Source organism: Tachypleus tridentatus, chromosome 11, assembly GCF_004210375.1.
Source record: "Tachypleus tridentatus isolate NWPU-2018 chromosome 11, ASM421037v1, whole genome shotgun sequence".
NCBI classification, from domain to species: domain Eukaryota; kingdom Metazoa; phylum Arthropoda; class Merostomata; order Xiphosura; family Limulidae; genus Tachypleus; species Tachypleus tridentatus.
In genome coordinates, this window is record NC_134835.1 from 86,347,000 (window position 1) to 86,374,435 (window position 27,436).

The window sequence follows — 27,436 nt, forward strand, 5'->3', positions numbered from 1 at the left end:
AGTGGGCACCAAAATCTTCCTTTTTTCATTATGGATACTTCAATTAAAAATCTTAATAAAATAGTGAAAAACAGTCTATAAATGACCACGTCTTGAAGATTCGGAGCAGCAGTCCTCACCATATGTGCCGCCTATTGTACCTCATTTTCTAAAATTGCATTCACTTTCAGACAAACCTTCAGGGCAAATGTCTCCCTTTTTCATTTAGAAGGGACTAGAGGGACTTGCTGGCTCTCTAAAGTCAGTAAAAATGCTTAGATCTGGTGACATATTGGTGGAAACATCCACATCTCAAAACAATGAATTCCTCTTACATTCAAAGGCAATTGAGGATATACCTATTGAGGTTGCACTTGCTCATGCTACTTTGAACTCGTCACGAGGAGTTATTGGTGAGAGGGATTTGAAGAACGTCCCAGAGTCAGAGATTCCTGCTAGTTTCTTGATTCAAGGAGTTTCTGCAGTGAGGCGTACCTCCATTTGCAAAGATTGAATTATGATGCCAACCAACGCCTTCATTCTCACATTTACGCCACCACGTCCGCCTGCCACCATCAAGTCAGGTTATCTTAATTGCAGTGTACAGCCATACATTCCAAACCCTTTCTGATGTTTCCAGTGTCAGTGGTTCAGCCACTCGAACACGTCATGTCGTAGCTTCTTGATGTGTGCTCTTTGCGGTGGCAAGGACCATAATGCCTATGAGTGTGAAACAGACCCTCATTGCGTCTATTGCAATGGCTCTCACCTGTCCTACTTTCTTTCTTGCCCTAAATGGTTAGAAGAGAAAGATGTGCAACGTTTTAAAACGATTCATAACATTACTTATCCTGAGACTCGCAAGTTGCTCTCCACCACTTCATCTTGGACATATGATGCTGCACTTCGTTCCAATACTACAGTGGGAGTGCAGACGGATCTCTTGTGCCTCCAAAAGAATCGTTCTCAAAATAAATGAAAAGTCTTTTGACTCCATGATTAAAAGGTTTATGAATCAACTTCAACACCCATCTCTGTCCCTTCCATACATTCCAACAAATCCTAAGATCCCCTTCCTTTGGTTTTGGGCACAGGCATTTCCTTGAATACATCTTCTTCTCCCACCCCACAATGCAAAATGATCATTCCTTTACGTCCTCAGTCACTGTAATCCTCTTCCACCAGCAAAGACCTGCCCAACTGACCTAGGGTAGGATCCATGGAGGTTGATAGACCTCCCTCGAATAAAGACAGTTAAAGTAAAAAGACGTGGTCGTAAACAGAAATGTTCTCCACCCAATTCACCTACACGTAAGTGAAAATGGCCACCTTGATACAATGGAACTGTTGAGGTTTATATTCTAATCTGGACATCAAAACACTGATTGCTTCCTACCATCCTGTATGTGTCTCCTTGCAGGAAACGTTTCTGAAACCTTCCGTTACAGTCAACTTCCAGCAGTTTTCTTTGCACAGAAATGACAGGCTATGTGATGGACGAGTGCATGGTGGGATGGCACTGTTGTTTGATCAGTATGTGCCCACCCTGTTTTTGCTACTCGACACACCCTTGGAGGCCATAGCCATCCGTGTTTCTTTGGGTCATACCATTACTATTTGTTCTCTCTACCTGTTGTTTGAAGACACCTGTGATCGATTAGACCTTGATGCTCTCATTGAACAATTGTTGTGTCTCTTTTCAATCTGGGAGCTTTAATGGACATCATCCCCTCTTGGGAAGTGCTAATGCTGATATGGGGGGTCACTCCATAGAGCATATGCTCTCTGATCACAACCTTTCTCTTTTCAATACTGGTTCTTCTACTTATTTTCATGCACATTTACTGCTATTGACCTCTCAATTGGCTCCCCTTTACTATTCTTCCATTTTTCTTGGAGGGTTAACAATAATCCACGAGGCAGTGATCATTTTCCTATAATTTTGAGAGTGACTGGCCGTGGTCGATGCCACTCGACTCGCGTGTCCTGGAGGAAGCTGGATCAAGCAAACTGGCCCTCTTTCACTGCTCTCACGGAACTTGATCCTGCCATTGTCTGTAAGTCATCAATAGACGATTGTGTGGCAGCAGTAACTGACTGTATTATACAAGCAGCTGCTCAGTGTATTTCTAAAACCTCGACACGTTTTCCACGATATCTTCTCCACGGTGGAATCCTGCTTGCCACGTGGCACGGAATGCTCAAAAACGGGCCTGGGATACTTTTCGTACGTATCTCACACTCTCGCACCACATTGCTTTCCAGTAGGCCCGTGCACATGCTCGGTGGGTAAGATGTCAAAGCCAGAAGGAATCTTGGATTACGTTCACAACCAGTATATCTTCTACCACCAGTTCCAAAGTCATATGGAACAAGATTCAAAAGGTCAGTGGGCAATATAATTCTGTCCCCCTCTTGATATTGCTCTCTGACGGCCAGGAAGTAGCTGATACCCAGAGCATCACTGATACTCTAGGTAAAAGCTTTTGCTGGGTATCTAGCCTGATGCCTGGCGCCAGGCTACTATCCTACCTTTCTCTAAGTCTGGCAAGGATCCCAAGATTCCTTCAAACTATCGTCCAATTGCTTTGACAAGCTGTCTTTGTAAGACCTTAGAGAGGATGGTTAATGCTCGTCTCATTTGGTTCCTGAAATCAAACAACCTCCTCTCATCCACCCAGAATGCTTTTTGGCAAAAGCGCTCCACCTTGGACCTCCTGATTCGACTTGAAATGTCCATCAGAGAAGCCTTTCTCAAATGACAACATCTTCTATCAGTATTTTTTGACATTGAGAAGGCTTATGATACAACTTGGAGGTATGGCATTTTGCGAGACTTCCATATATGTGGGTTACATGGCCATTTGCCCATTTTTAGTTAAAAAATTTAATGAACAAGAGATTCCAAGTTTGTGTAAGTTCAACACTTTTCCTTTCTTTTCTACAGGAACTTGGAGTCCTTCAGGGCTATGTTTTGATTGTCACACTTTTCAGTATAAAGATTAATGCCATCACTAACCAACTCCCTCTTTCTGTTGCAAATAGGCTCTATGTCGATGACTTTCACATCTCTTGTCAATCATAGAGCATGAGGTATATTGAGTGGTAGCTATAGACTGCCCTCAATCGTTTACTGAAGTGGACCATGGCAAATGGCTTTAGCTTCTCTCTCTCTAAAACCGTTTGCATGCATTTTTGCCGCCGACGGGGTATTCACCCTGATCCTGAACTCTGTATTGGCAAAGTTATGTTGCCTGTGGTCCCTGAGACAAAGTTTTTGGGGCTTATCTTTGATTGTAAACTGACCTTTATACCACACATCAAGCAGCTATGGGTCAAATGTAAAAGTGCACTGAACATCCTCTGTGTCCCTTCTTCCATCACCTGGGGAGCAAATCGATGTTCTGTGCTAAAGATATATCGCGCTCTTATTCCTTTGAAACTCGACTATGGATCACTGGTATATGGCTCTGCCAGGACTTTGGCCTTAAAGATGCTGGGCCCCATTCATCATCAAGGACTTTGGCTCTGAACTGGGGCCTTCTGCACTTCCCCAGTTCAGAGCTTATACATAGAGTCTCATGAACCTTCTTTGTACATCTGCCGTTTGCAACTGTCTTTTCTATATGCTTTGAAACTTCATTCCTTACCAAAGCATCCCACCTGGGATTGTGTTTTTCTTCCTTGGTGGGCCATACCTTTTCTGAATAGATGGTCTGCCACTGTTCCTTTTAGCCTTTGTATTCAGGCACAGTTGGATGAATTGGGTCTGTCCTTGGATAACATTGCTGTATCCACTGGTCAGCCCATCCCACCATGATTTCTTACGGTCCCCAAATGTTGTATATTCATCTGAGAAAAGCAGACACTCCTAATTGGAAATACTGTCTGTTATTTGCTGAACGTCTTTCGAACCATCCTTCCACTCCCATTTATACAGATGATTCAAAATCAGGTGACTGTGTGGGCTCTACCATGGTTTGTTGTGGTTCAGTGGTTGCACATAGAATCCCCTCTACAGCTTCTGTGTTCACTGCTGAACTGTATACCATTTTTCTTGCCCTGAATCACAAAGAAGCTAAGCCGTATTCAAACTGCATGATTTATAATGACTAGCTTAGTTCTTTACTGGCCCCAGAATTGCTTCACGTTAGTTCACACCCTGTTCTCGCCGATATTCAAAACTGACTGTCCCAATTATCTTTAACATTTACTTCTATCCAGCATTTCTGGATACAGGGCCATGTTGGTGTTCGTGGCAACGAGCTCGGCGACGTCACAGCAAAATCTATCTGCTCTGGCAGTGTCATCGCTGTGCCTGTTCCGTACATGGACTATGGTCCTGTATTCAAGGCTCGGATCTGTGCCAGTTGGTAGTAGACTTGGAATAAGCAATGTGACAACAAGCTATTCCAAATAAAACTCTATATTGGACTTTGGCCATCTTGCTTCCGTAAGGATCAGAAAAAGGAAGTTGTTCTAAATAGACTACGCATTGGTCTCAGTTTTTAACTCATCGTTTTTTTTTTTCTGGAACTGATACACCATTGTGTAGTCTGTGTAACACTCAGGTCACAGTAAGCCACACTTTTCTTTCTTGCCGTCGTTATGACTCAACGACGGCGCCATTTTCACCATATTCTGTCTCTAGGTTTGTCCATAACGTTAGGCAGTGTTATTGGTGATGGTGACACTGTGTACCTTGGAAATGTTTTTTTATTTTATATAGGCCAATAATCTTTTTAATGCCATTTCATTTTTTTTAATTTATACATTAGACCTTTTTAATGAGATTCTCTTTTAAGAATTACAGTCCATCTAGTTCGATTTGAAATTAGAAAATGGCCGTAAAGTCACATAACTCGAAACCAAAACTGGAAAGGCCAACTTCCGGTGACTAATGCTGCTGTTCGAACTACCTATTAGTCATCCTGGCGAGTTATTATTAAATTTTGCTACAAGTCTTTGAAAACTTTTATTACTTTACTTTTTGAAAATAACCGTAACGTCAAACAACTCGGAACCAGGACTGTAAAGGCCAACTTCAGGTGACTGGCGGTGGTTTTTGTACTTACCTGATAGTCTTCCTGGTGAGTTATGATAATTGCAGTTATGCTACAGAAAGTCCTCTACAACTTGTATTACTGTAGTTTTCTCTTAATGCTGTGGACTAGATGTAAACATAAGTTAAAAAAGGCATAAAACCTTGTTTTATTTTACCTTGATTTCCTTTTATAAATTTCCTACTTTTACTTTAATCTTAACGTTTTACTGGATGTTTGGCACAGATAGCCTAGCTGTTTTGTGCCATAAAACACCAAATCAACCAACCAACCAACGTAATGTCTGAATAAAGTTCTGATCGTCTGTAGCAGTAGTAGGAGTATTGCTTTGTAAAGTAAGGAAAATTAAAGAAACGAGATGAACTTTATCTAGAATTGAAGTAGATTAAAGAAAACTTTAGGAAAATGAAGATAAAGTGTACACGACCAGACGCGGACTTTCCCACCGGGACACTAGGGAAAATTCTGGTTCGGCTGGATCCCCTTTGGAAAGTATGAAAATAGATTAAGTGCTCTCTTACCACAGTAGAGGCGTAATTATTTCTCTATTTGCTTTACATTTGAATTTAATTTAACACGCGTATTAATTCTACCAATGACAATGTGCCTCGAAAAGGATCTGTTTGGCAATATTTCTGTTGAAGACGTTATTTCATGTCTTGTGAAAGGATTCTGTGTTTTCAAAGTTACTGATTCGTTTAACTTTAAGTTACAAAGACTTCTTAACTACGCATTTTTGTTATTTTTATGACAAAGTTTGTCGGATTTTTAGAGTCCAGTCTGTCTCTGTTAACGACTAGCAATTTGCAGAACAAGGATAAAACTGCATTAGGACTTTCAAACACGACATGAGCCATATTACTGGAACGTTTGAACGAATTTAACGTGCAAACATCAAAACGGCTTTCAAAATACACACTTATTGTGTAGCTGAACAATCAAAATGCGGAAGTATTTCCGTGACATGAAATACAATGTAATTGTAAGATGAAACCATTAAACAATGCATTAAGTTCCTTATGGAGAGACAGTCTTAAAATTTGATCTCAACTGGATTTAGCGAAATCGGAAGTTAGCAAAACATAAGTTTTTAGTTATGAAATGTATGTTATAGAGATAAAAGTAAGTCGGTACGCCGTAGAAGCAAATTGCGTCTCGAAGGTAGTTTTATATTTCGACTTGTGACGTATTTTGTACTCGCATCGTCAAGATCCGAGGTTCGATTCTTCTCTGTGGACATATCAGATAGCATAATGTGGCTTTGCTCTAAAGAACAAGAACCACTGTTGTAAAAAAAAAAAATAACTACAGTTACTTCCAACCAGGTTGGATATATTTATGTGATTTAGGATGATAAAGCTGGTGATCGTCATGTAACTGTTTTGGGGTTAATGAGTGAACTTGGCAAATTCAACCTAAAACATATTTTCAAGTCGATCTTAAATGGATTGATGCATTTCTTTTAAGAGTAGCTGTTAATTAGGTATATCCAAATGTTGAAAATTTCGTTTTAATAAACTGTTTATTTGTATAAAATGTTGCAGAGAGTGGTGCAAAGACCGGTACGAAATTACTTTCATAAGTAGTTCTCCTCAAATTGATTAAGTTAACTTCAATACAACTGAAAATTTACAACATGATTCGGTGAAAATGCTTGAAACTTGCAATCATTGCCTAGACTAGATATAAAGTTTACAGAACAGCCTAGAGGCACAAGCGTGGCAACATATTGAATGATTACATGCACACAAGACCCTGTTACTTTTTACCAAACATCATCACAATATAATATGAAATTAAAATTAAGGTTATAATATGACAAATTATGTTCTCCACTTTGAGGACAAGGGTGTGCTTATGAGAACCATGCTTAAATTCCACTATTCGACTTGACGTGATTTGGCGTTTGGTGGTGTTTATGGGGGATTTAAACATAGTGAAAGAACAGTTGTAATGTTAAGTGCTTCAGTGCTAGATTTGAAATTCTAACCATTCACCATATACTGTTTTGTTATCTATAGGTATACTTTCCTAATACTACTAACACAATGAATTTACACATTTCAGCACACTAGAAATGTTTTAAGGGATATAAATAGAAAATACTGTCGCTACTTGACCGTTGTTTTTTTAATAGAAAATCACATTTTATTGTTTTTCTTTCAATTTAAGCGCAAAGCCACACAACGAGTCATCAGTGCTCTGCCTACCATGGATATCGAAACTTGGTTTCTAGCGTTGAAAGTGCGCATATATATATATACATATATATATACCGCTATGCCACTTGGGAGGGACAGTTTATTAAGCCTATTGATATTATTTTTACTGTCTTTCCTGCACGTGTGATGACTGTCTATATGCAGGCATAATCTTTGAAAATCCACACACATACAAGCTTTACAATCTTGCATACAATCTTGCATGTGATCAGTTTGTCATATATAAACAACTCATATACTTCAGTGATGACGAGAAACCCACTTGTTGAGAAATTTATATGCAAAAACGGCTCGTTTGGGCTGAGAAAACACTTTACATAAAAGAGCGAACAACGTTTCGACCTTCTTCGGTCATCGTCAGGTTCACAAAGAAAGAGGTAACTGACCGGAAGCTGACCACATGTTTGAAAGGGGTTGTGTAACTGTGTGTCGAAATGTAGAGGGCGGTATTAGATGTTTGAATATATAATTTTATTTATTATATTAATATAGGTATAAAGGCGTTCCTTTATATTGGTTTATTTTGGGTTTAAGTTGTTGTATAAGTAAGGCTTCTTTAATTTTACGTTTGTTTATGTTTGTTTCTTTATTTAGTATTTGAGTGTTTTCTATGGTTATGTTGTGTTTATTTGACTTGCAGTGTTCGAAAACGTGTGAAGGTGACTTTTATGTTCTTTGAATCTGGTTTCCATTTTCTACTTGTTTCTCAATATAGAAGTCGTGGCAGTTATCACATTGTATTTTATAAATAATGTTGGTGTGGTGTTTGTCAGTGTAGTTTTTACATAGTATAGACCTCAGTTTTGTGCCGGGTTTTTGAATAAATTTGGTATTAATTGGAATGTCATATTTTGTTACTAATTTTTGCCAAATGTTGGTTATTTGTTTGCTGATGTCGGGAATATATGGTATACAGCAGTATATGGTTTCGTGGTTTTTTTGATTCGTGAGCTGTATTTACTTTAGTTGGTTGATTTTGCTTTCTGTCTAGGTGTGTGCGTATAATGTTTTCTACGGTTTGTGGAGAAACTTATTGATGTTGGTGAAGTATTGTTTTATTTTGTCTAATTCATCGTTAATTTTATCTGGTGAGCATAGTTTTATGGCTGTGTTTATTTGGTTTCTTAGTATGTTGAGAAATACTAAGAAACCAAATAAACACAGCCATAAAACTATGCTCACCAGATAAAATTAACGATGAATTAGACAAAAAATAAAACAATACTTCACCAACATCAATAAGTTTCCTCCACAAACCGTAGAAAACATTATACGCACACACCTAGACAGAAAGCAAAATCAACCAACTAAAGTAAATACAGCTCACGAATCAAAAAACCACGAAACCATATACTGCTGTATACCATATATTCCCTGACATCAGCAAACAAATAACCAACATTTGGCAAAAAAATTAGTAACAAAATATGACATTCAACTAATACCAAATTTATTCAAAACCCGGCACAAAACTGAGGTCTATACTATGTAAAAAACTACACTGACAAACACCACACCAACATTATTTATAAAATACAATGTGATAACTGCCACGACTTTTATATTGGAGAAACAAGTAGAAAAATGGAAACCAGATTCAAAGAACATAAAAAGTCACCTTCACATGTTTTCGAACACTGCAAGTCAAATAAACACAACATAACCATAGAAAACACTCAAATACTAAATAAAGAAACAAACATGAACAAACGTAAAATTAAAGAAGCCTTACTTATACAACAACTTAAACCCAAAATAAACCAATATAAAGGAACGCCTTTATACCTATATTAATATAATAAATAAAATTATATATTCAAACATCTAATACCGCCCTCTACATTTCGACACACAGTTACACAACCCCTTTCAAACATGTGGTCAGCTTCCGGTCAGTTACCTCTTTCTTTGTGAACCTGACGATGACCGAAGAAGGTCGAAACGTTGTTCGCTCTTTTATGTAAAGTGTTTTCTCAGCCCAAACGAGCCGTTTTTGCATATAAAAAACTCATATACTTGATGTTAACAATGTACACATAACCGTTTAATTGTATATAAGATAGTTTTATTCTTCCTTCAGAGCAGAATCATAGTTGTTAATGTAAAATCAGATTTTAAAAAAGGTATATACGAACATAGTATGTATTAATTTATCTCGCTTTTATAACTACTGACAACAGTATGCTTGTTTTCAACATTTTCGATTCACTAGCTGTCATCAAGCACAACTTTCATAAATAAAAACTGAGTTGCTTTCATCGTGTATAATTTGTTCTTTTAAGTTTAAAACATTCTTATTGGTCCTTCTGACTGTATGGCCCCGTTTTCTTTATGTGCGTGTGTACTTTTCATAAATTTGTATTCTGTACTCTTCGATTGAAATGTGCAAGAAATTTCCAATTTTTCGTATCCATTTCTTTTTCTGTTATAGTATATTTTTTGCATCAGTAACTTCCAAAAATAATTGGAATTTTCATATAGGTGCTGGAGACTGCGCAAGATGAACTTATTCATTATCGAGATCATGGTGTCAGTGTCATGGGTAAGTATGACTCCAGATCAAACATTCATTAGCTTCGATCATTTTACGACATTCACGGCGGTTATTTAACAGGTATTAAAAAAGTTTGATATCTTATTGTTATTTTAACAAATGGTTGTTCACAGTGTTTTTGAATCGCCCCCTTGATGTATATATGTCTGATAATGTCTTTTCTTTAATGCCTTATTGAAGCGTGAAGAGTTTACAGTGTCACGGATTGTTTGTTATTTACAATTTTTGTTTCTTCAATGAAGAATTTACAAATCAGTGTTGCTCAGTTTACGATTCTTTAATTTTACTGCAGCCTATATGGAATTATTTAACAGTATTTGTTGACATTTTTAATAGTATCTTTTACGTCATAATAGGCATGACGTGGCTTCTTGTGGTTAGCGTGTCGAGTTGCGGATTGAAGAATCCAGGATTAGAGACGTAGTGACGCTGAATATAGTTTCCTTTTTTTAGCTGTGGCTTAAGTATAAAAGTGAGAATCTATCTCTTTATTCAGCTCAGAGAGCTGGACAAAGCCCTTGTGTAGGGGGATGCTACTATTTGTCTGTCTTCCTTTGGTCATTAGTTCAGTATTAGGGAGGACTACATCTGAACTCTGTAGTTTATATGCAAAAACGGCTCGTTTGGGCTGAGAAAACACTTTTACATAGAAGAGCGAACAACGTTTCGACCTTCTTCGGTCATCGTCAGGTTCACAAAGATGAACTCTGTAGTCTCTTATTAGCCGTATAAGAAACATTTAAGCTTAAAATTTCAGTTTCGATTTCTACGCCACAAACAACGTATAGAGAAATATAGATTTCTTTACATAACATTTCAATAGCACGTTCACTGAATAAGTGAGTTGGATTATGACAAATCCATTTGACCATAAAAATCAAAAGGAAAACAAAAACAAAACAGCTTAGATATCTATTATTAACTATTACTTAATGGTAAATCTGAAAGTTTATAACGCTAAAAATCGGAATTCTATACCCGCAGTGGATACATCATAGATAGCTCATTTTGTAACTGTGCTTAATAACAAACAAAAGCTATGTAATTCACAATGCCTGTATAAAACTAAAAAATATTGATACCATTAACACCATATAACCCCAACGGTAACTAAACATCAAACATCACTTAACATTATTCCCTGCTTTTGCGTAGTCCATTATCTGATAATTATATAAATTTAAACTCATTGGAATCATAGTGTCAGAAAAGGCACAGGGACAATGTACTATTCTTAAACCTACTGTTGTCAACTTACGATATTTTTTGAATGAATAGTGGCTTTCATCCAGCTATACTGCCATTCTATCGCATGCTATGAACATAAATTATGATATTATTGAGGTACATGTAGTAAATGATGGTTTCCTTGAGCCCATTCACATACCTTTTCTAACAATATTAAAAATTCATCCTGTTGATTTTGATCCGTTTTGCCATGCAGAATCTGTCGTACTCGGACATGACTGGGTCTGAATTGCTGTGCTTGTTATGAATTGACATGCTTGTGATTTCTCTGACCGACCTTTCATCATCCAACTATGCAATTTCGTGAAAATGCAATTCATTCCATGTATTCTTTCGTTCGTGGCACAACGTTTATATGTTCTGGTCTTCATCAAAATATATATGTATTTATACGTTGAGACTATTTGTATATGCCGTCATGGAGATGGCCGATTTGTTCCAAAACATCGTCAGTTACAGTAAGTTTTGTGTTATCTTGACAATAAAATGCCCAAACAGAGATAATTAACATCCTTTGGCAGAGTTATGGTCTAATCTTTACATGATAATGCTTGAAATTTAAGAAAAACTACGAAAAATTCCTTACCTGTTTACTAAATACTGTAAAGTGCACATTGGAACAAGGACAAGAAAGTCCAATCCTGCGATATTTGACAAGACAGGAGATGGAGAAAAATTGCCTTGAAAGAGACATTAGGTATCTGAAAAAAGTTCCCAAGAAAACTGAAAAAAAAAATCTTGCCGATGGAATTAACAATCATGCACACATAGTTTCAAGATTTACTGTTCCAAGAACAGGAAAATAGCCTTTGGAGAAGAGTAGCAAAAGAAATCCATTGCTGTGTAAAGTGAATGTAGAAAAGGTACTAACTATCCTTCATACCCTGGTGTGACAGCGGTAAGTCTTCAGAGTTACAACGCTACAATCAAGGCCTCAGTTCTTCTCGATGGACACAGCAGACATTCAGATGTTGCTTTGCTGTAAGGAAACATATACATACATACATACATAACTATCTTATATGTGGAAAAGTAACACAAAGTGTTTTCGATATGTGAATTTAGATTTGAGCTATTTGGTTCCAACCAACATGTATATATTTGCCAGAGAGTTATTTATTGTTGCAGAATGGATTCTTTATGACAACACTAGCATGCAGCAGACTCTCATTGTTTGAACTGTGATATAAGCGAATGGCTTGAGACTAACAAAACTTGAATATAACAACGTTTTGGAACAACATTGGACCTGTTTGTCCGTTTATGCTCTTCCACACTCTAAACTAAATTAACTTTATAAAACCAATAAAACTTAAAGCCAGCCCTTATCATTCATATACTTATCAAGGCTTATTTCAATTTACTGCTTCTACAACATCTGAAAGCAACCCATTCCGAAGGATATCGCCCTGTTAGAAACAAAACTGTCTTAATTGAAGATGACTCCTCCCCTGCTAGAATTTGTACTTTTCTCCTAATCCTACTATTATTACTGTTAAATATATAAAAAAAAGTGATGCCTCAACAGTATCAGTTCCTTTTACAATCTTAAACACTTTAGATGCTCCCTAACCCTTCCCTTTTCAGGAAAAACAGAATTTAAGAGATGCAACCTCTCATCTTATAACAACCCCTCTATCCCAAGCATCATTTTAGTAACTCTTCTCTGAACCTCTTTTAACAATTCAGTGTCTTTCCTGAGGTAAGGAGTTCAAGGCTGCAAACAATATTTAAAATGTGGCCTAGCCATTGGTCTATACAATAAAATTCTAATCTCTTTCTGTAGATGCAATCTAAAATCCTATTTGTCGTACCACTAGTAACAGCACACTACTTGGATGTCTTTAAAGATTTGTTGTACACCAAGATCACTTTATTTCATTACTAAGGTTATTTCAATCCAAATTATATTTTTAACTTAAATTATAATAATCCACATGTATTATCTTGCAATTATTATAACTGAAACCTATTTGCCATTTATTTTCACAACTCCCTAAATGATCTAAATCATTTTGTAAAGCAGCAGCATCCTTTTCACAGCTAGCAATGCTTAAGACCTTAATATTGTCTGTAAATGTAAGTAATTGATTGACTATATATTCATCTATTCATTGATGTAAATCAGAAAAAATAAAAGGCCCAAAGACTGATCCCTTAGGTCCCCCACTTGTGAAATTAATCCAATTTGATTTAACTCCATTTGTTTACAACCTTCTGCTTTCTTCCATCCAGCCACTCTTCTATTTTATCCCCCACACCTATAGATAATTTTTTGTACAAGATTTTAAGTTGTACTTTCTCGAATGCTTTCTGAAAATACAGATACAACAAATCTACACTCTTATCCTCATCAACATAGCACTAACCTTTTTAAAAAACGTCAAAAGATTTGTAAGGCAAAATTTTCTTTTATTGAAACTATGTTGACTATCTGAAAAATTTTAAAATGTGTTAAATGACTTTCCAAAACATCTTTTAATAGACATTTCAAGACTTTTCCCACAATTAGTAAAGAAAAAATTATTACAAGTTTGACAAAACATTTTTAACCATTTTGCATTTGTTACTTGTGCTAAACATGTAACAGTTTTCTTCATTGTCTATTTGAGCCATCTTCAATTTTTATCTACGAATGGTTTTAGCTATCTTTACAAAACTAGTAGATTCGTGGATCTGCGTAAACCATAAATCATTGGGTATAAATTCTCATTTGAAGAAGAAAGTGACTACAAACACACATACATTTCAGAATTAATTCTGAGCTGCTTTGGCAGATTAACAAAGCTCAAAAGAGCTTAGAATGGAATGTCCGGTACAAAGTTCAAACCTAAACACAAAGGAACGAACCACTTAAAGAAAGTTACAACTGTAATAAAGAAAGACTTGACACAGCTAAAAGAAAAATATAATCATATTATACCAAAGACTAAGAAAATATGCAAATACAATGCCAAGTAAACGCCCACTTATTAGAGAACCCAAATGTGGTCACACTAAGTATAAACATTAAAGAAACTTAAATGCGTTATTTGTAAAATAACTACTGATCTTATATTTTTATAGTTACATGTTGAACTTGTAAATATATCGTGATATAATAACAAACTCTGAATAAGTAGGACAAACAAAATAATTTAATTGACTAATTTTTTTCGCAGAACTTAGTCATCGGTCAACTCAGTTCTCTACTATCATGCAAGAGGCCAAGAAAGATTTAAGAGATTTGCTGTAAGTTTCTATATTTTTTAATGGCAAACTTTTATAGAATGTGAAAAAAATACACGACACATTATTTTTTATTATGCTCTCTAGAAGACAGACAACTTTGTTATATGAATTTACTGAGCTTTTAACAGATTTTTTTGTTGCTTTCGAACTTGTTTAAGAATTTGATGTTTTAGTACGATATTTTGTTTGTAACGGATTTTACGGTAAGTTTTGTAGCGTACTTCTGTGAAAGTAATTGTTCTGTCATTGGTAGTAGGTGGCGCTTCAAGTGCATCAGATACAGAGTAGCATTTACAGAGTTTAGAAAACTGAATTTGAGGTTACCGGTATGAGTTCAAACTCATCTTGATGACTCTAAACGCGTTACGCGTATACGACTAAACGTAATGGACTTTATTAACACTCCTACGAAAAGTGGGGCCTAATAGGCCCCAGAGCAACTTGAAAGGTTATTAATATTAGGCTAATAATTTTGTATTTAAATGAAATTGCCATTTAAATCCATTAATAAATGGATTAACGAGATTCCCACTGTCCCTATCTACTATCTAGCGAAACCACAGCCAGGGGAACGGGCTTGGAGAAATCAGGACTAGAAACGTCTTTTCGTAGGAGTGTTAATATCTTAACATAATTTCGTAACAATGCTATTTGTAAACAAATTTTAATGTTCACTAAAACAAACATTAAAGTTAAAATAATACAATGAATAATTGCTTATACCTAGCGAATAGTTTTTAATTATGAACAATGAAGTAAATGCGTTAGTGGTCTGTTTTTGAAATAATTAGTGTTTATCGTATTTTAACTTGCATCAACATATAGATGTTTTTTGTTGAGAAAACGATATGCAGCAAATAGTATTTGTGTATTAATAAATGGCTTCATGGTTAATACAACCTACATTATTTAATGTTTTCCTGTTACTACTGTTTAAACTTACACTAAGTAAGATTATTAAGTTGTTTTGATTACACTTAAATGAAAAGGCTTCTTATGCTATTTTGTAACATTTCTATTTATTAAATATATTGTTGAATGACTGCAAAAATGTTATATTTTCAGGTTTGGTTTTATTTCATGAGAACCATTTGAAGATTGTTATTTGACATGTAGTCGAATAATTTATGCTAAATATCAGTCTTACTTCAAAATGAACTATAAAAGTGTCACATAGTTGATATTGCTAAACTGGTGTTTCAATAAATATCTCAAACCTTGAGAATTGAAAATTTTTATTTGTGCAATTTATGATAGTTTCAAGTTTTCCTCTGTTAACTAGGTGAAGTTTTTTTTTTATATTTTGTCAATTCTTTATTGGTGTCAGTAGTCAACATTTTGTTTTGTGTATTGTGTGAAAAGAGCGTCCCAAGCTATCACTAAAGTATGAGTAATTCTATGAACACACATACTAGTTCTGTTGCCATTACACGTTCTAAGCTAATTGTAATTTTTTAAGATACTTGTAAATAAAAAATTTTAATTGTTTTTTCGTCTGTACATGTTTTTGTAATAACAATAAATTTCCTTGAAACTATATTTGTAAATTTTGTGTGTATGTGTGTGCATGTGTATGAAATTTTTCCCCAATACAGAATTCATTAATACCTTTTTTCTCTCCAATTTACAGAAACATTCCTGAAAATTACGATATTTTGTTCCTTCAAGGTGGAGGTACAGGGCAGTTTAGTGCTGTACCTATGAATCTGTGTGCAACAACTGATTCTGTAGCTGATTATTTGATAACAGGCAGTTGGTCCTTGAAAGCCACTAAAGAAGGGGAGAAATACTGTCGAGTGAACAAAGTATTGCCATCTTTAGATGCTTACAATGGTAATATATATTTTTTACTTTGATTTTTAACAGAAAACTGCACAGATCTTCACTGTTCTTTACCATTAGAATTTACCTAACTCTACTTCTAGAGTTTGCTGTTCTTCTGTTTCGGAAGTGCTTATACATCTGTTCTGGTTACATTCATAAAAACTTTGATAGTCATGTATGAATTAAATAAGTTTAATGTTAAAGATAGTTTTGGAAAGTAACTTGAATATGAAACGAAAAATTTAAAGCCAGAAATTAAGTTTATTAAGTTTCTCTTTTCTCAGAGGAATATCTATATTTGATGTAATCCATTGACAGTTGATGAACCGTTTGATATTTTATTGATGAACAGTTAATGAATAAGTCAGTGACTCGTATATTTAATATTTGCATAGAAAAAACAACTATGTCACGTTTCTTTGTACATTTTTTAAAACTATTTAAAACTTTTCTATTTCCACTTATGTTCATAACAGGTGGTATGTGCACTTAACACTGAAAAATGATTATTTATAAAAACTTTTATTATTAAAATCATATTTTCATTACAGTTTATGTATAAATGTTCTGATACTAAATTGGATCAATATTTTGTGTTGTTTTTTTGTCCAATATTTTGGTGTTATTACCATTTCTGTGTGCATGTCCATAAAGTTAAATCATAAAAATATATAAGTAAAAATAACTTAGCATATTCTCATGTGTTAGTCCATTTTGCACTACATTTCAATTACACAACAACAACTGGGATATAGTCTCATGCTGTAGTGGAATTAGAAAGAAATTACTTAGAGAACCCAAGATGGAGGTTTTAACACCAAGTACATGAAAATTTGTAGGGGGGGGTGGATCTTCTATTGTTGGCATACATAAGGAAATGACCAAGATATTTCTACCAGAATATAGGAGAGGTATAGGGGGATAAAGAAAAAACAACACGAAAGACTTTTTTTGCCCTTCCGGAAAATGGTCAGGGCTACATTTTCATCACCATCACAGAATTTGAGCCCAGTTCTATCACTGAACTTGTGTAGACATGGGTGAACATAATAATTAGAATGCCATATTTTTTATTGTGATTTTCAATGGCACTGTGGTGAAAGGGGGAACTTATTTTACATATGGAATTTGACCTGTTGTTTAGTTATATATACACACACATACTTGCATGTATCTTCTTAGTTTCTTATGTATGTCTATAAAATTTCTTATCCACACTATTTCATACTCTTTTAAGTTTCCAATATTTAGCAAAAGTAAATAATTGAAAAAAAAAAAATCCCATTTTGCCTTTACAACTGCACATGTCATTTGTTTTTACACCCTTTTTTAGTGATATTGTAAATATATTTTAGTTTATATTTTAGAAGGAAGTAGCATGTAATAGTTAGATTGTAACTTTGTGATTAGTATTTGTTCATGTATATCACAATCAAACAGTTATTTGATCTACCTAATGTAAATTTTTAATACTTAATTACTCAGACATGCTCTGTAAGTGTGTATATACAGTAATAGAAATAATTATAGAAATAGAAGACGATGTAGGTATGTAATGCAAATTATGTGTGATATAAACATACATTTTGTGTAAACATAAAATGGTTCCTAATGCAGTTTTGTTTTGATGTAAAATTTGATTGGGTGTTATGCAACAAATATGAAAGTTTCAATCCAGTGCAGGTCCTATATAAGTATAGGCAATGATATTATATTAGAGTTTAAAACTTAGGGTGAACACAATAGTACCTGGGAAGGAAATTCCAAATAACAAGTGTGTATAAATCAAAGCTTCTGCTGAAGAAAGCTACTCCTATCAACAGATCTTGGCCCAAATTCACATGTCACTCAGTGACATGTACAAGATCCTGAAGGGGGTTCATAGAATTGGTACTGTTGACAACAGAAGTCACTGAGGAGGAAAACCCAAACTATTCAAAACTGATGAAAATTGCTCAGAATGAATTTTCTGGATAATAGGTAATAATCCATTAGAGATCTTGTGAATGGCTGTTATAGTGTTTTAAAGATTGTTTGAGAACAATAAGATACTCATTAACCCAAAATGGTTTCATTGAGATTGATCATGTAGCTGTTTGAAAGTTTTTTTCTGAGGAGAGGCAGTAAAACAAAAAGAATCAATGGGTGATAGAAGTTAAATAGTGAGATAATCAGGGAAAAGTGTTCTTTACAGATTAGTTGAAGTTTGGCAATAATCAACTGTAGTTTATTTGAAGGTGGAGTGGAGAGTGATGTACAGCAGTCAGTGCACAACTACAGTAAAGTATGGATAACTACCATTGTAGAGCTGTACCTCAGCCAAGAGATTCTGGCAGCTTCTTATCAACCAAGCCATTCTTTCAGGAACCTGTCTCTGTTGGTAAGGTTTCATCTTTAAACATGACATTGATGCAAAACATACAATTAAACTAGAGAAAACATATCTGGAACATACAGAGACTGGGGGAATTCTCATCAAGATGTCATGGCCTTACAAAGTCCTGGTATTAACACCATCAAGGTCATGTTGGTTTACTTAGATGCTGAGAAAATTGAACAGTAACCAAACAACCAGGATGAATTGTGAAAAATGTTACAGGATACTTAACAACATTGCATGGTTCTTCCATGATAAACTGGATTCAAGCATAAAAGCACAGAGTGAAACTCTGTGTAAAGCAATGTTCTCACTTACCCCAAAATAGTGTTATAGACAATGTATTCACTTATAATTGTATATTTCCTTGCATTGTACTTATGTTTATGCATATTTAATATAATTTGCATTATATACCCACTTTATTCTCTCTTTTCCATACCTATTTCCATTGATGTATATTTGAATTCTTTGTTTAATCAAGGTAGGTAAAAATATTTGTAATATAGAATGTATGCATATGTTAGATGTTTGTTATATTTTTTTCATTTTTAAAGGTGTTCATATAATTTATTAATGAATTTTTACAACATATACCACAAAGATTGTTTACATTAAAGTATATAATTTACATCATATAATTTTCATAAATCATCACCTAATTATGTATACTAAATCACTTTTTTGTTATTTGGATTGTCATATTCCCAGGAATTCCTGATCAGAGTACCTGGAATCTCAACCCTAATGCTAAATATGTTTACTTTTGTGCAAATGAAACTATTCATGGTACGTAGTAGTAACAACGTTTAAATATTATAGTGAGTGTTTGTGTCTTTTAAAGGATCTATCAGAAATGCCATATACATATTTTATATAACATAACTTAAATTTGTTAATTTATTATCTTGGATACTTATTGCCATTAAATAGTTTCTAAAACTATAGAACATTTACCAACTTCCCATTCAAAAACAAAGTGTTTTCAAATCTGTTGTGCCACTATATATACAGTCATGTGAAAAAGTTAGGACACCCTATGAAAGCCTGTGTATTTTTGTAACATTTGTGGATATATAGGTATTTAATCTCAATTTTAACTATACTGAGAGATTATAGGAATATAACTAAACAATTAAACCTGAAGAAAAGACTTTCCAAGATCTTCTGTAAATGTAATTCTACAAAAATGCATATTCTACCTGAGGAAAAAGTTAGGACACTCCCACATTCCAACTTAAAATGGCTCAACTCACACACAAGTGTATTACACCAGATGCACATGATTAGAAGATCATTACTCAGCATTGTGAATGAGGCTTGCCCTATTTAAACCTCAGACATTTAGTTTGGTGTGCTTCTGACTATTGAAGTGAGAGTGAGCACCATGGTGAGAGCAAAAGAGCTGTCTGAGGCCTTCAGAAAAAAATTGTAGCAGCTTACGAGTCTGGTAAGGGATTTTAAAAGATCCCAAAAGATTCTGAAATCAGCCATACCACAGTCCAGAAAACAGGCAACAAGTGGAGGGCTTTCAAAACAACTGCCAACATGCCTAGGTCTGGTTGTCCAAGCAAGTTCACCCTGAGAGCAGACTGCAATATGCTAAAAGAGGTCTCCAAACACCCTAACATGTCATCACGGGACTTACAGCAGGCTCTGGCTACTGTTGATGTGAAAGTGCATGCCTCTACAATCAGAAAGAGACTGTAAAAGTTTAACTTGCATGGGAGGTGTGCAAGGAGGAAACCTTTGCTCTCTAAGAGAAACATCAAGGCCAGACTGAAGTTTGCCAGAGAGAATGTAGACAAAGACAAGGACTTATGGAATAATGTTCTTTGGACAGATGAGTTCAAAATTGAATTATTTGGACACCAGAACAGAGGACACGTTTGGCGTAAAACAAATGCAGCATTCCAGGAAAAGAACCTCATACTAACTGTGAAGAATGGAGGTTGAAGTGTCATGGTTTGGGGCTGCTTTGCTGCAGCCAGGATCTGGACAGCTCGCAATCATAGAATCTACCATGCATTCTATTGTGTATCAGAGGGTGCTTGAGGAACATCTGAGTCCATCTGTAAGAAAATTAAAGCTGAAGCAAAACTGGACCCTGCAACACGACAATGACCCAAAACATACCAGTAAATCCACCAAGGACTGGCTGAAAACTAAGAAATGGAGAGTCCTGGATGGCTGAGTCAAAGCTCAGATCTTAATCCCATTGAGATGCTGTGGGTTGACTGTACATGCAAGAAACCCCTCAAACATCTCACAGCTGAAAGAATTCTGCATTGAGGAGTGGGGCAAACTTTCTTCAGACCGATGTCAGAAACTGGTAGATGGCTACAAGAAGCACCTCACTGCAGTTATTTCAGCCAAAGGGGATAACACTAGCTATTAACAGGTAGGGTGTCCTAACTTTTTCTTCGGTTAGAATATGTATTTGTGCAGAATTACATTTACAGAAGATCTTGAAAAGTCTTTTCTTCAGTTTTAATTGTTTAGTTATATTACTGTTATATTGTTAAAATTGAAATTAAATATCTGTATATCCAAAAAATGTTACAAAAATACACAGGCTTTCATAGGGTGTCCTAACTTTTTCACATGGCTGTATATATAAACCAATAATATAGATATATAATAATTTACTCAAAATTAATAACTGAAAATATTTTATTCACTGTAAATAACATTTTGATCAAGAAAAGGAATTAACAAATAATTATGTAAATTGTCATTGTTGTTTCTATACAGAGAAGAACCAGTGTTAGTGTTTTAATAAGGTTTAATCATTTTATTATACAGGTGTTGAATTTAATTTTATCCCTGAAACTGGAGATATCCCTTTAATTACTGATATGTCTTCTAACATATTGACAAGGCCAGTGGATGTTTCTAAGGTAAAATATATTTTCTTGTTAAAGACAAAAAAGCATGTATTATTCTACAGTAGAACAAGAAGAAACTATAACATAACTAAGTAAATTAGGCATTTTTTTATCTGCATTTATCAATGCATGAAATTAGCTTAATGATAAACTTAAAAGTCTTAAAAAGTCAAGTTAATCACAACTGTAAGTAAATAAACTGCAAATTAGATTGTTTAATAAATTTTATACTTTTTCTAAATTTAAATTGTTTTCATATGAGATCAACTCTGATTGTAGGGATCTTTAAAATAATGTAATAATAAATAAAAAAAATGTAACCTGTTAGCATCTTAAATTAAGATGCTAAGGTATAATAAAGAATCCATTTCTGAGCATCTACATGAGAGGTAATGAGAAAATTTATACCAAGCAGTTTTCATAGCTCCCAGTTCTTTGCAAAGTACTTGCACAAAAGTTATCAATGGTCTGACACTTAATAGTGTTAATATTAATTTCATATTGAAATAAAACTAATTTTTTTAATAAGGTTTAATTTATTTTTGATGTAAAGCAAATTTATTTTATCCTTATAGGAGATGTTTTTAACTATTATTAACTGTTAACTTTTATCTTTTCCTTTTATAAGATTCAATTACATGATTATTTTCTTTTTTTCAAGTATGGAATTATCTTTGCTGGAGCACAGAAAAACATAGGCATAGCAGGAGCAACAGTAGTCATTATTCGTGATGATTTAGTGGGTCATGCAATGCCTTTCTGCCCTTCTATTTTGGACTATAAGCTAAATCTGCAAAATAATTCTGTTTATAACACACCATCAACATTCAGGTAATTCAAGAACAAAAAATGTGTATATAATGTATACTTTGTCTAATGCATTCTATACTTCAGCTTGGAATACTAAAATATCATTTGTACTTCTGTGTATAAAAAATTAAATATTCTTGTTTTGCAAATCTTGAATTTAAGGATTAGATAATAAAAAGATTGTACTTGTATCTCTATAAACATATAATATTAAGGAAGAAACAGATTAAATTATGTTTGCTAGAACTTATTGTTAATTTCACATTTAGAGAGCATAGGCTCTTTCAAAGTGTACTTTATTAAAATATGGGGTGAAAACCTAAAGCCTTTATTACTTTAATGAGGACAATTATAGTGAAAGAAAGACTTTTTTTCTTAACTGTTTAAATTTTACTAAATTTACATAGGATCCATAAAGACAGTTAACTGACAAATATCAAAACAAATGTATTGCATTTTTTGCTTGGGCTGAACATGGCCATGATGTACTGATTTACATTCTGTTACCCATACTTTAGAGCTGTAGATGCATTATAAGAGTTAAAATAGTCCAAAAGTTGGTAGTGGGTGGCATTGACTTAATGCTTTTCCTCTAGGCTATCATTTTAAAATTAGAGATATCTAGAACAGATGCATCTTAATTAGCTTTGAAGAAAATTTTAAAAACAAAGGCAGTGTATTTGATCTAATGTGCTACCAAAATTTAGATTAAATTTGTGATAATAATTACATTTCCTAATGGAAAATGGAAAAATTAATGTTATAAAAGAAACTGAAACAATAGTTAAGTGTTTTGTATTTTCTTGCCACTTTGAATGGACACCTATTGAAAGCTGTACAACAAGCTTCCAAAAATAGCTTATCATAATATGTTGACTTTTTTTAAATATAAATATTGCAGATGCTCTTTTGAATTACTTTAACTATTATTTACAAGTAGCTTGAATATTTGTAAGCATATCTTGATAACAATTGACAAAACAAAATTTGTCTCTTGAAGGTATGGCCTAACATGGCCAAGTGATTAGGGGACTTGACTCGCAATCTGAAGGTCACAGATTCGAATCCAAGTTGCACCATAGATGCTCATCCTTTCAGCCATGGGAGATATAGTATTTGGCCAATCCCACTATTTGTTGGTAAAAGAGTTGCCCAATAGTTTGCATTGGTTGGTGATGACTAGCTGCCTTTCCTCTAGTCTTACACTGCTAAATTAGGGATGGCTAGTGCAGATAGTCATCATATAGCTTTATGCAAAACTTAGAATAAACAAACAAACCCTTGTTGGTCATTTGCTAAGCACTAGAAATCATTGACTATTTACCAAGTTATTCATGACTGATTTTGAGAAATGATATGCTTTTTTAAAGCTGGAACAATTAACGTAATGAAAGTATACTGCACAAGTTTATACAGTTGTAATTACTTAACTTTGCCGTTGCTACTTTATCAAACACAACATTGTTAATAATATATCTGACAATATCAATATACATTTTAATCATTTCATATACATTTTGGTTTCAATCTTATATATAAAGGTAATTTAACAATAGCTCTTTTTTTAGTGTTTATAAACTATGTAATAGCAAATTAGAGAGTGACTGACTTAGTGTTTCTGAAATATAATGCAATATATTTCATCAAAAGAGAAATACTTTGTAAAAAATATATTGTAACAATGAGATTATCCAATTATCATAAAACTTTTATTTTATATATACAGTTTGAAGAACCACTTAATAGCTCAGTACAGTAGATAACACTGCATTTCTAAGTAAGATTTCAAGTTTAAATCCCAAAACAGCATATAAAACCCTAATCCATATTATGAACAAATTTGAAAGTATGGTATCCAAGTTATGGAACTATATCCCTATTATAAAACTACTGTAAGTAATCAATATAACATTATTAAATCTATGTGTTGTTTTATTTCCATACTTGTGTATGTCATCATTTTTTCTTGTATAGAAAAGTTATTAAATTTCTTCAAAGTTGTTCCTCAACTCTTAAAAATTATTTAGAAATAAGTTATATTCCAAATTTGAGAATTTTTAAAATTTTTGATAATGCTGTTTTTCATATCAGTATATACATAATGAACTTGGTGTTCAAGTGGATAAAGAAACAAGGAGGTGCAGAAGCTATGGGAGAAAGGTCACAAGTGAAGTCCAAACTTGTTTATGATGTTATTGACAGTTCTGATTTCTACTAGTAGGTACTATGTACAGATTAGACAAGCCAACTATGTAATTTGTGTATGCACTGCATTATATTTCTTTAAAATTAATATAAAGTACAATTTTCAAAGGAACTTATGCATTAGCTTCAGCATTTTGTTTTGTAAATGGGAAGAATCTTTTGATTTTTATAACACTTATAATAACTTTTATTGTGTGATTTGTATGACTACAATACTTAGCCATTGTTATCTCAGTTTGTTGCTTTTTTTCTTTTTTTTTGTCTTCTAACATCTCATAAAGCTGAATTCAAAAATTTTTATTAATGTTGCATGTTTAGATTTTAATAGTATGTCTGTGTGATACAGAAAATTAATATATTCTGTTCCAGCTCCAGCATATTCCCAAAGGATCGGAGCAGAGTCAACATTCCCTTCAGAATTGGTGGGTCAAAAGGAAATGAATATCTTGAGAAGAAGTTTCTGGACGAAGCTCACAAGAGAGGAATGGTTTCATTAAAAGGGCATCGGTAAGGGTTTATCAGTATTGAGGTAGACACGTAACAGTATGTATCCTTTTAATTGAATTGGAGGTAAATTTCTTTACATCTCTAGATTTCTCACTATACTATCTAAGAACATTTAAAACTGTTATACTATATCTTCAGTAGTGATCTTAGTCCTTAATGTCAGTTTGACTATAAATAAACTGTGTAATACATAGGCTTGAAACTCTAAAATAAATATATTAACTTCCACTTAACTTGAAGCTTTATTTTCTTATCATTAGGATACCATTATATGATTTGTGGTGTGGTATTCATGTCAATATCACTGTGGAATGTACATGTTCATTAAAAAAAAAAAACACAGAAAAAAACCTTTTTTTTATTGTTCAGAAACCTTTATTAAAATTAAAATGCTCCAACTTAATGTAGTTTATTTATTGTATTAAGTTAATTTTTATCTTGTTTAGTGAATAAATTAATAAAGATGCTCTGTGTTTGGGTTTTAAATACTGAACAATGCAACAGTCTTAAATGATGGGGGGAATAACATGAATAAATCACTTTAAAAATGTTTTCTTTACATGAACACTGTTTATTCACTAGTTATCAGCATGTGCTCTTAAGTTAAGATGCATTTTTGACTCGGCTCTAACACTTAAAATTTGACTTTATAAGTTAGAAACTTAGCCCTGTTGTCAACTTAAAGATAAAAACTATGGAAACTCGCTCAGAAGAGATTGAGGAAGCCTTATGTCTAATATTATGCAGAATAATAAACCTCAGGGTATTATAAACAAGCTGGGGGAAAACTTGGGCTTTTGCTAAAAGCTGATTCAGAGTTTTTAAAATTAAGCTTTCTCTTGCATAACATTATGAACAAACTAATGGATCATACTTTACTGAATTAGTTATTATACCTTATAAACTGAACTTGTTAAGGTGACATATGAATTCATGTGTATTTCTTTAATTGTAAAATTGTGTAGTTATTTGGTTTAGATTATTTCACATTTTATAGAACCTTCAGTGTTTTGTATAACAATTGATAGCTTCATGATTCACTACTAAGCACTTATTATTGAAGTAAATGAAAATTTTGATGTGTAACTCTGTTTACCAAAACTTTGAAGGATTCAAATGTTGTTTAAATGCCTCTTTGTTTATATAATATATTTTTATTATCAATGACTGAATGATAATTTTAGTTTAATAGAAGATTTTTAAAGATAACATTCAGGAGCTAGATTTCTTGTAAGAAGTCTGATTGCACATCTGGTCTTGCTTATCTTATGAAAGAAATCAAGACTAGGGATAATATCCTTCAATGATTTCTTTCATCAGATGTGTAAGATTGTTCTTACAAGATAATTTTACAGTATCTTTGAAAGTTTTGTTCTCAAAATATTCTATTTCCCAAAAAGTGAACATACTATAACAGAATTGTAAAAAGGATTGTTTCAAGTAATTATATTCTCTTTACTATTCTATTCAAAAGCTCTAAATGTAGATTTTTTTTTACTTCTTTCACTTTAGTAAAAGTTATTCTTGTCAGTGTTGGCAGTCTTTTCACTCAACAAAGATTTGTTTCCAAATAATAACAATTTCTGCAGGAATATTTATTATCTGATGTAAACTTTAGTACCTATGGAGAATAACTCAGAAAAGTGGACTTTTTGTATGATAAGCTGTGTAACATCCTTCTTTTCATCATGAACTGATTAATAAAAAAAAATTGTATTTTGTTTTTAAGTTTATAGGAATATTTTTAGAAGCACTTTTTCTGGATATTGCAGTCTTTTTGTTTGCTTTTTTGCAGGAGTGTTGGTGGAATACGAGCTTCCTTGTTCAATGCCATTACTGTGGATGAAGTAGAACATCTGTCCAACTTCATGAAAGAATTCAGAGACAAGCACAGGCAGTAGTTTTGATCTGTAATTGCTAAGAGAATCACTTATAGAGCTTTCTTCTTTGTTAAATTTGGGTGAATTATTTTTATTTTTTTAATATAAAATTTAGCTATATATTGGCCAAATTGTAAAGTTTGGCATAATTTTGATAATTCTTTTGTAACCAAGCTAAAATACAAATAAAGCAAGTTTAATAAAAAAATATGAGTCATGATTTTTAATAACTTAGTGACTACCATATTCTAAATTGTTATTTTCTTTAAAATATAAATGAATATCTTCAAATACTTGTTAGTAAGAGATGTTTTGTTTTCACAATATTATGTGAATTATGTAAACAAATTAAGTACATAATATATTTGCAAAATCTGTCACTACTACTACTGATTTTCTGCATTTAGTTTAAATATTTGTTCTTAAGTGGAAGGAAATTTCTCTGAATCATCAGAACAGTCTCGATAATGTAAAGATAGTTGAAAATAATTATCTACCAAAAATCTATCTAGTGATTTGTGAATTCAGCCAAAACAAAGTGCCATTTTAGTATCTTTTATGTAATTTGATAACACTGAATGATAAATTTTACCATTTTACACTTGTTTTTTTTCATGTATGAAGCTGTAGTTACTCAGTATTTAACTT

At 33.5% G+C, this 27,436-nt stretch overlaps 1 protein-coding gene across 3 annotated transcripts in view; it reads left to right on the forward strand.

Moving 5' to 3' along the window:
- The window catches only part of LOC143232678 (phosphoserine aminotransferase), a 38,906-nt gene extending 11,910 nt beyond the window's left edge, over positions 1–26,996 (forward strand). The window contains exons 2-10 of one of the 3 annotated variants that reach the window (XM_076468398.1): positions 9,746–9,806; positions 14,228–14,297; positions 15,928–16,130; positions 19,210–19,287; positions 21,304–21,398; positions 22,048–22,217; positions 24,288–24,413; positions 24,771–24,908; positions 26,704–26,996. In XM_076468398.1, the coding sequence (XP_076324513.1) occupies positions 9,746–9,806; positions 14,228–14,297; positions 15,928–16,130; positions 19,210–19,287; positions 21,304–21,398; positions 22,048–22,217; positions 24,288–24,413; positions 24,771–24,908; positions 26,704–26,809 (1,047 nt within the window). In that variant the 3' untranslated portion in view covers positions 26,810–26,996. Of the gene's footprint in view, positions 1–9,745; positions 9,807–14,227; positions 14,298–14,912; positions 15,061–15,927; positions 16,131–19,209; positions 19,288–21,303; positions 21,399–22,047; positions 22,218–24,287; positions 24,414–24,770; positions 24,909–26,703 lie in introns of those variants that run through there. The other 2 variants (XM_076468399.1, XM_076468400.1) reach the window with 2 other exon arrangements.
- The last annotated feature ends 440 nt before the right edge of the window (positions 26,997–27,436 follow it).